The sequence below is a fragment of the Gastrolobium bilobum genome, unplaced genomic scaffold, assembly GCF_033153095.1.
Source record: "Gastrolobium bilobum isolate Gb01-03AN ecotype WA unplaced genomic scaffold, APGP_CSIRO_Gbil_v1 utg117798, whole genome shotgun sequence".
NCBI lineage: Eukaryota > Viridiplantae > Streptophyta > Magnoliopsida > Fabales > Fabaceae > Gastrolobium > Gastrolobium bilobum.
This window is the reverse complement of record NW_026898801.1, coordinates 21691-32029: the sequence shown is the minus strand read 5'-3', so window position 1 is coordinate 32029 and position 10339 is coordinate 21691. Positions and strand designations below refer to the sequence as shown.

At 34.0% G+C, this 10339-nt stretch overlaps 1 protein-coding gene across 1 annotated transcript; it reads right to left on the bottom strand.

Annotated features, from left to right (window-relative positions):
• Positions 1-592: 592 nt before the first annotated feature.
• Positions 593-9326, bottom strand: LOC133284248 (G-type lectin S-receptor-like serine/threonine-protein kinase At4g27290). The gene is made up of 8 exons (XM_061481240.1): positions 8054-9326; positions 6079-6224; positions 5762-5972; positions 5428-5665; positions 5204-5354; positions 4819-5120; positions 1335-1396; positions 593-807 (listed from the first exon to the last, which is right to left on the bottom strand). The coding sequence occupies exons 1-7, from the start codon at positions 9324-9326 to the stop codon at positions 1351-1353; spliced, it is 2367 nt and encodes a 788-aa protein (XP_061337224.1). The 3' UTR covers positions 593-807; positions 1335-1350.
• Positions 9327-10339: the final 1013 nt, after the last annotated feature.

Genomic DNA, 10339 nt, shown 5'->3' with positions numbered 1-10339 from the left:
CAAAATTATAGCCAAAATTTAAAAATTCATGAATTTTGTGAGTGCATAGCACGCAATGTAATGCCCCGTTTGCAGCTTGTTAGCTAATATGCAATATGGTAAATAAAGCACACCATACTTATTAATTTAAGCGGAAGACTTACATAAAGTATCATCGTTATTCTATGTAACTATGTGACTTAACTTTTTTCTTTTATTTCTCTTTACGTATTGCTATGCATCTTGTATTTTTCATATCAACATAAATTGTACAGTCTTATTCCTGCATGGAATTCTTACTTAAATCCTGTAACCATAACTAATGGTCCATGATTATCCGGATATGATAACATGTACCATTCTGGATAGAATCTCACGGACAACATTTTCACTATAAACTAGACAATCCAGGGATATAATCCCACCTTTATATATGGTACCTGAAATCCAGAAAAGTCCAGTCCAGATATATACCAAATAGTTCAACAAGTATGGACTTAGAATCCATCCATGGATTCATATAGTTAATGGCTCCATGCCAACATATACACCTCGTAAACAAATCAAACATAAAGTCATAGACATACATGTCTCACAAATACAAATATCAGACTATACATGTGCATGATCATACATCATTCTACAAAAGAATATGTACAATCATCCACCAAAATACATGTCTGCCTATACAATGGTGCATGATACTATAACATGCTCCACAAAATGTATATACAGTAATTCCATAACATAAATCTCCATCGGTTATAAATACCTTAACCCTATGCGGGCCTCTTGCCCTATGAGGCTCTCCTGCTGCTGCTGGGGTACCTGAAATATGTCCCCAAACGAGGTGAGATTAATCATCTCAGTAAACTCAAGGTTTAAGGAGCACTCTTTACCAATGAGTTCAATTTCTGCATGAAATGTCAGGTAACGAAATATAGCAGACATTATATATTCATCACATATATGACCTCCAAGAGATTTCTCCTCAAGGATAGTCTTAACACATAACCTTCTGAGAACCTGGGTCCTCACAGGAGATCCACAAATGATTGTCCAAAGGCTTTGTCCCTAAGGATCAATCCATACATAATAATCCAAAGGTTTTGTCCTTAAGGATCATAAATTACAAGAACTTTGTCCCCAAGGAAGGTACACACATGTATGCGTTCATTGGCCATAAACCATAAATCTACACATTACATCATAACATATACATATCCTACATGAATGCAACTATACTAAATCTCTAACATTCATCACAACATATCCACATTAAAACCATAATCTAATTGGATCATGGTGGAACAAACAAAGACGAAGATAAACTCCTCAACCGAAAGTTTACTTACTTGTAATCCAAGAAAGTCACTCTGAAGCTTGATTTTTCAAGATTACCTCAATTGTTCCCAACCTAGATACCAACCAATACCATAAAGGTTACATTTCAATGGTTGAAATAATAAAGTTCAACACTTTTCACATGACAGATAATTTCACATATCATGTTTAGGTTGGTTTCACCGTATTCATTTAATTATGGACCATTTCTTATTCTATTTAACATGCCAATTCAAGCCCAATACAAGTCATGACCATCTATCCCCAAATATCCAAGATTGTTTATAATATGGATTCAACATGAATACCACTTAAAAGCAAGGTTTTCACCGCCCTTGGAATAACACTAAACTAGCTTCCAAGATTCATTCATAATATAACAAACTTCCTAGACCTATTTTCACTCAATGGCCGAAACATACCTCTAGGAAGTTAATCAACTTTTCAAGCTATTCAATAGCTAGCAACTAGTCCATTTCACACTACACTAACAAATGACCACTAACCATCAACAAAACCAAATTAAATAAGCTTCCAACTTGACTTTACACATGATGGTCGAATACGGACTAGGAGAATTCATGCAAATTATGCTTCCGATGATCACTACATAGACCATTCAACTCCAAAACCATCAAAGAACATATCCAATCATTAAGACACAATAACCAACCATGATTTTCTAGGAGAAAAATTTCATAAAAAATTCATGAAAACCTAAACCAAAGCTTCACATTTCTACTGTTTAAATTGTAGTTTCTTATCTTGGTTGTGTTCCAAATCACCAAAGCTTCAATCTACAAGCTTTAAACTATCAAACAAGCCATCAAAACTTCATGAAGTGAACAGTAACCGAAGCTGATGCACCCGAGCTGACTGACTTGGATTGGACTTTTCTATAATTTATTCCATAGTTTAGGGCTTTTCAATGATTGTTAATTATTTTCCATTTTGTTATTTTTAGATTATGTTTGAGTGTGCGTTGATTGTCTGTTATCTCTTTTGATTGCGCATGATTATAGTTCTTTACTTTTTTTATTTTTTTATTTTGTCTATTTAAAGCTTGGAGAACCCTATTGTTATGAAGTTATTTTTGGTTAAATAAAATTAAGAAAAAAGAATAGTATTTTCTCGCAATCTTTGTGTTCGTTTTTCTTTCTGTTTGGCCAATTGGTTACTGATTCGCCATTATTTGGTAATTGGTGATCAGAGCTTTGGTTGTCACATAAATGGCTGAACAGAATAATGGTCGTCGAGGTCAAGATCGTGGACGACGAGGTCGAGGCGACGACAGCAGTAGAGGGCATGATAACAACCTAAACGGCGACGGCGAACAACCACACATCGACATGGGAGACACAATAATTGACACCATAATTGTAGCAATGACTTCTACAATGGCAGAACAAGGTAGACGAATTTAGCAGCTCAAACAACTGTTTGCCCAAACACAGTAGGACAAGTCAAATGAAGGAAAGGATTCTGAAAGATCATCTCATAAGGAGGAAAGGAGCGAAAACCCATTGTGGAACTGGAACCAAGAGCGACGAGGACGAAGTCAACCTGGAAATCAACCATTTTTCCTAATAGTGGGGTGAAGATTGAGATCCTGGAATTCGAGAGCATCACTCATCCAGATGAGTTTATCGACGAGTCACACACCGTCGAAAGGGTCTTTGACATCAGAGAATTGACAGAAGACCAGAAGGTCTCGATCTATGATGAATATGATGAAGATCAAGATGATGAGAATCCCGTTAAGGATGCTCCAGTTTAGGATGAGTTCCCTATCTATGATAAGTATGATTGGGAGCAAGACGATGAGAATCCATAGGTGGAAGAAATCTCTTGTAGTGATTTCGGTGAAAAGTCAGTTATTAAAAATTCTAATATCTCTGACAAAGAGGAAGTTCTACCCAAAGATATCATGCTGAATGATCCTTTGTTCAATAAGTCTTTAGTTTGCAAGCAGTACTATGAATTTGGGGACAACAGGCATAACAACCTCATGCTCCATAGAGATAAAGATTTAACTTTTGGTAGAAGTTTAATTGGAGATCGTCAAGGGCAATGGAAATTGTTGTTACATCAGACGAAATTTTTCTATGACGGATCACAGATGCGATCATTGATCCAAACTGCAGGCAATAGTCCTTTTGGAATAATTTATGGGTTTTGTCTATTTACTCCCTTAGAACTCGTAATATTTCTAGTTCCCAAGCAATTTAATACGAATGCAGGTGAATATACCAAGCATATCAAAGAATTGCATTCACAAGTCCTAATCTTAATTAGGAAATTTGGTGATATTGTACCAGAAGAGTTGTCACCTGAGTTACCACATGAAAAAGTTCATATTAATGAAAATGAAGCAGATTCGAGGGCGAATCTTTTCCAAGTGGGAGAGAATGATGCACCAGTGCTGATTGACTTGGATTGGGCTTTTCTATAATTTATTCAATAGTTTAGGGCTTTTCAATAATTGTTAATTATTTCTGTTTTTGTTATTTTTAGATTATGTTTGAGCGTGCGTTGATTGTGTGTTATCTTCTTTGATTACGTATGATTATAATTCTTTACTTTTTTGTTATTTTTATTTTGCCCATTTAAGGCTTGGAGAACCCTATTGTTATGAGGTTGTTTTTGGTTAAATAAAATTAAGAAAAGAGAATAGTATTTTCTCGCAATCCTTGTGTTCGTTTTTCTTTCTATTTAGCCAATTGGTTACTACTTTGCCATTAGAAGCCACGAGGAAGGAAAATCTCATAATCTCATCAACCAAGAACTTTCAAGGTGAACTAAGTTTAGGGTTTTACTCACCAAGTCCTAAGCTTCAACTTTAATTTAGTGGGTGTTCTAGGTTTTGTGGACTTTAAGGTTATAGAATTTTGAAGAAAAGCATTCTTAGAGTCTCGGCTAGGTGCAGGTCCGAGGAAGAAGAAAGAAAGAAATGAGATGCTTTCTAATTGCTGTAAGTCTTATAACTTAAGAAAAATTGACTTTTGACCTGAACTTTTAAAAATTGCAACTATATCCTTATGTTTTCTTTTCTTTATAACCTAATTTAGACACATAATCAATCCTAAATTAAATCATTCTAAATCCACTAAATTCCAAAAAATTCCATATTATGACATCATAATTAAGTTTAGAGTAACTTTTGCTTATTTACAAATTGGCCTCTAAACTTTCCAATAATTTCACTTATGTCCCTAAATTTTTCATAATTGACATTTAGATCCATAACTGACTTGATTGGCAAGAATTATATTTTTATTCTTATTATCGCATTAATCTAATGCTTAACTTGTCATTATTTGTCATATATTCCATTTACAAAGCTTGATAGTATGTATTATTTTTGAACTGCTGTAATGGGTTAATTAATAAGTGAAAGTGCTGTAATAGTTTCTATTGTTTACTGAAGTGGGTTATTATACGCAACCTCTTACCATTGGTGCCGATGGTAAAACTTGAAGCAATTTCTTTCAATACCTGGGCTCAAACTCTGAAATAGATACTTGATTGGTTGAACAGTACGTCTTCAGGCCATAACTATATTTTTCCTCAACAGTAACCTTTTCCATTAAGAAGACAGGCTCTTTTGGTTGAGGTAAAGCACTTTCGCTGGTTAACATTACAACTACAGTTGTCATATTTGGCCTATCCTCAGGAAGATATTGCACACATAAAAGACCAATATGAATGCATCGTACGGCTTCAGATGTAAAATACGAGCCCCCCAAACAAGTATCAATGAATTCCGGTGGGATGCTGTCTTTCCACAATCTCCATGCCTACAATAATCCATAACAATTAGTAATAAGTAACAACCACTTCATTATTATATTTGGGAAATCAAGTTATTTTTATTACTTACATGCGCAATAAGATTATAGGTGTGGTTTGAATAGGAAAATCCTTTATTTTTCTTTCCGCTTAAAACCTCAAGTAATAGAATGCCGAAGCTGAATACATCAGATTTGATGGAGAATATTCCATCAATTGCATATTCAGGTGCCATATAGCCACTGAAAGTAAACACAAACGAATTAATTCAAAGTTCTATTCATTTTTGAACTTGGATCACTAAAGAATACTTACTATGTACCAATGACTCTGCTTGTGGTACCTTCAATCTGATCATCTTCACACATTCGCGCCAAGCCAAAATCAGAAATTTTCGGGTTCATATCACTATCCAATAAAATATTACTTGCTTTTAAATCTCTATGTATAATCCTTAATCTGGAGTCTTGATGAAGGTAAAGAAGCCCGCGAGCAATTCCAGTTATAATGTTGAACCGCTTAGACCAATCTAGAAGTTCACTTCGGGAAGAATCTGTAAAATTAGATAGTCATGTTTTGTTAGTGATTAACTAAAAGAACGAAATGAAATTTTAAACAGTTAGCTACAAATATTTGCAAATATACTAACCAAAAAGAAAGAAGTCTAGACTTTTGTTTGGCATGTATTCATAGATGAGTAATTTCTCCTGTTCTTCAACGCAATAACCTAGGACTTTAACAAGGTTCCTGTGTTGAAGTTTGGAACAAAATATAACCTCATTCTTAAATTCTTTTAATCCTTGTGTAGATTTTTGTGAAAGCCGTTTGACAGCGACATCCTGTCCATCTGGGAGTGTGCCCTAGAAAAAACCACCTTTGTAAGAAAATTCAATGGTGAACAAAAAGTATTATGCTTTGTCCTCGGTCCTTATCCATTAATTAATAGGTGGCATGTTGCATACTTACTCTATATACAGGACCAAATCCACCTTCGCCAAGCTTCTTGTCACTTGAGAAGTCATCAGTGGCACACGCTATAGTATCAATGTCAAACAAAGGTAATTCCATATCTTCTTTGCTTTCGTTTTTCTTTACTTTTGTCTTGATGATCCCTGTTTCCCACAAACACCCTTGTCATATGCGCTATCTTGATAGGAAATAACAGAAGCTACATGTTCTTTTTTTTTTTTATTGAACGTGTTTTACTTTTCACAAACAATCAAATATTTCCAAATATTGCTTACTTTATTATTATTATTATTATTTTAAAAAAAAATTGAGTTTGAATTGTTACCCCCACCCCCGGCGCCCAAAGCATAAAACCCCACTTTTCTATATAAACAAAGCTTGCCTCTCAATACACAAGTAAATAATGCAATTTTGTTGGATGTGGATAGAGCCACCACCGGTAAAAAATAGTTTTGGTGGGCTCATATGTTTTTTTGTGTGTTTGATTGTGTTTTGATTTTTTCGTCTTTAAAATTATTTTGTAGAATAGTTAATGAAATAAGTATTTTATATAATATTTTTTGTTTTAAAAGTTAAAAGTTAAAAAACAAAACAAAAATAATTCAGATATGTTCTCAAAATTTGATTCAAAAAAAAAAAATAGTTAAAATTTTTAAAACTTTGTTTATAAAGAAAACCTTATCAAACGTGTTTTTTTTTTATCTGAAAATCAAAAACCTGTTTTTCGAAACAGACTCTAAGTTTTATTTTATTTCTTTCAAAAAAAAAGAGAGACTGTGAAAGCACATGCGACCTAACTCTCCAGCTTTTATTTGTTTGGTTATATTAAGGTTGGCTGAGAAAGGATGAAGGAATTGAAAGAAACTATTAATTTTTCAAGGTTATAGTTGAATTCTCATTAAAAAATTTAGTTGAATGGAGAAGTAAATATTTCTTACTTCTTCAGAATTCATGGTTTGGGATAAAAGGAATAACCCACAACAAATTTTACTAAACATGTGCAAAATAAAGTGAAATTCGGTCTATCCTTACCATGTTTAGGGGTAGCAAATGGGAAAACCAAATAAAGCCTTAGTTGTTTAACAAAAATAGTACGATAATAATAATAGTAAAATGGAGTTAGGTTAAGAACAGTTACCTCTAATTTTGGTTTTGTTCCTCCAGTGAATGGATGCTAAAGTTAAAAGCATCGCAATAATTGATGAAACAGCGGCTGTGACCACAGCCACCATTTTTTTAGAAGCATCTTTTACATCTTGATTTGCTTGAGAGGGGGAAAAAAATAGTCAAGACAGTAACACGGAAAAAAAAAATATTAAACATAATTAATTTAAGGGAAAAGTGTTTGTCCACACAACTTATATCCTTTCACTTTCATAAAGAGGTGAGACTTACATCTTAATATTTTTTTGTCCACTCTCTCTCCTCTATTTATCTTTTTCTCTCACTTAAAATGACACAACTTTTTTTACATGCATCAGCTGTCTTTGTAGTTTTTCTCGGCTAGGCCCTCCATTTATATCAAAAAAAAAAAATAACACAACTTTACATCATTTAAAATTATACACACTTTTCCCTTAATTTAATTATAATTACCATTTGAACCCACAATTGGTTCAAGTGCTAACAGTTGTTCCGTTTGCTTACATGTCTCAAATTTAAGTTTTTTTTATTCGATGACCTAATTATTCTTTGGAGGCAATTCAGGTTCCAGGTACGAGACTAACTCCAAATCGAGTCAAATCTAGTATCAGAGGTTCAATGAAGGATAGATCCTTGATTTTTTTTACGATTCCTCCATATGGGGCTTATATTATCACTTAAGTCTCTATCCCCGAACTCAATTTGGAGCACTAAACTGGCATAAATAGCCTTAGAACAGCTTTCTTTAGCATGACACATAGTTCGAACTTGATTTCAATTTGTTTTTTTAAATAAAAAAATCTGCGGAAATAAAGATAAAATCTCGTACCTATTTCGGAAGGAGCTAATCTAACATACAGATCTTGCCCAGCATCTGGAAGCTGTCTCAAATCCAATAGATCACCGAACCAGAGGACACAACCACTTCCTTCTCCAGTGATGTCTGAGTTTGCATAAGCCGTACAGTTACAACTTTCCCAGCATCTGGCCTTGCATTGCTCAAGTGTCATTCTTCTATCAAGCCAAGATTTTTTAGTGTCTGGGACCTTCAAGTTATTAAATTTGGTGAAACCATCTTTATTCTTATCCCTACAGCTCCAAGTTTCACTGCGCACACATCCTTCACTCCAGTTTTGAGGCCACTTTGCCTTGAATCCTTGTAAACACTCGCATATTGGGGACTTATCCGTCATTTTACAGTTCCCGAATGACCCACAACGCTTATAGTTGTCACAGTCATCTCTTGGTACATTTAAGTACTGCATCCACTTTTGATTTGTTTCATTCCACGTGAAGCGCTGAAGAGAAAAAGTGGTTTGGTTGATGACAATTCTTGTAATCAATGACTGGTCATACCTTGGTTTGTAGCTGAAATAATACTCGTCGCTTTTGCTCACAAAATCTACATTGAACAATTGAAGTTGCTTTGCTGTTTTTGTACCGCTAAATCTAATGCCATTCCAAGGTCCACTTCTGTAGATCATTGATGAGCGATTCCAAATCTCCAAATCAGGATTATTGCTTAGTGAGAGGCCATAATTCAATTCACCAGAAGAAGGGTCATCCCAATTCTTCCAAGCAGTTAAACGCCTGTTAAGGCCACTCGTTAGGTTCCATCCTAACTTCATTCCTGGCAAACATGTATCAGAGGGATAGTCAAAGCTCTGCCACAAGTAGTTTTGAGGACTATTGTCTTTCTCGTCTTTTAGAACCAAGTTGCCAGAACCTAAGAGTTGTGCTATGACACTTAACCCTTTTGTTGTTGCATTTGTTGACCAATGAACTGTGCCATTCTTGCTGAGAAGGACAAGGTTTCCCTCTTTGCTTATGCTCAACTTGCTTGAGTTGTCTTTGATTGGATTGTCACGGTTGGCAACCCAAACAACAGTTTGTACAGAGATATTTTTGAACCAGATTCCTACATAGCGGTTTTTGGAACTACCCGGACTAAAGAAACCAAACTCAAAAGTTCCATCCTGTGAAACCAATGAACTTCCATCAGGAAGAGACTGAAACTGGGTAATGGTATCAGTTTCAGAGGAAATTTGAGAGACAAACAAAAGTAGGTTAGCAATAACAAGCATGAACGGTAGAATAGCCATTCATATGTGTTAAGATGCGTTTAGATAAAATCTGGAACCAATGGATTATAAATATGTTTACGATATAACAATGACTGTATACAAATATATTTTTTTATACAAAAACTCACACTTCTTATTTAGAGGAAGCCAAGCATATGTTAAAAAATGTTTTCATACACTGCCAATCAAATCTTCAAACAGATGGCTATCTGACAACTCCAAAAAGTTGCCACCATTTACTTTTTACATATATTTGATGACATTGTAACAACCAATTAGTGTTATTACCAATTAATTTTATCGTTAGATCTATTATGTTAATCTAACGGTTATATTTATTTTCATTTTTGTATGGTTATGATTCTCTATATTTAATATGAAAGCATTAAATATGAGAAACCATAACCATATAAAGATAAAAATAAATATAAAATATTAAATATGAGAAATTATAATCCTACAAAGATAAAAATAAATATAATTGTTGAATCAATACAATCAATTTAACAGTGAAATTGATTAGTAATAATATTAATAGTAACACTAATTAATTGTTACAATATCTTTTCCCCAGTGAAATCTCAGTCAAGTAAGAAAGGAATACGTAACTTCTCAAGAATTTAAATATATTTAATTTGATTATTTGTAAAATATTAGTGAAGTAAGAAAGGAATACGTAACTTCTCAAGAATTTCCAATTAAGATATAATAAACGGAAAGTTTTGTTGTACGAGTTTGGCAGAAAATTAGGCTCATGTTTATTATTCCAGGAAAAACAGAAGCCACTTTGACAAAAGTGATGGATCCGTGATCCATTGTTTTTGAGTGGTGGGCCCTTGGCCCATTTTCATTTTAACCCTAACATGAAAAACAAAAGATAAAGAAGAGAAAAGAACAGCAGCAGCACTAAAAAGAGAGAGGCAGAAAAAAAAAAAAAAAAAACAAGATAATGTTCGGTGCTGTGGCGCTGCATAGGAGAAAAACAAGTGGGAGCAGCGGCTAAAAGAAAGAAAGGAGAAAAAAGAACAGTG

What these genes read in the sequence shown, in the direction of transcription:
- LOC133284248 (XM_061481240.1), bottom strand. Translation starts at nt 9,326, where the DNA reads ATGGCTATTCTACCGTTCATGCTTGTTATTGCTAACCTACTTTTGTTT. An exon ending in ATTAGCTCCTTCCGAAATAG is followed by an intron (nt 6,225 to 8,053) that starts GTACGAGATTTT and finishes TGTGGGAAACAG; the next exon opens with GGATCATCAAGACAAAAGTA. An exon ending in CCTATAATCTTATTGCGCAT is followed by an intron (nt 5,121 to 5,203) that starts GTAAGTAATAAA and finishes GGATTATTGTAG; the next exon opens with GCATGGAGATTGTGGAAAGA.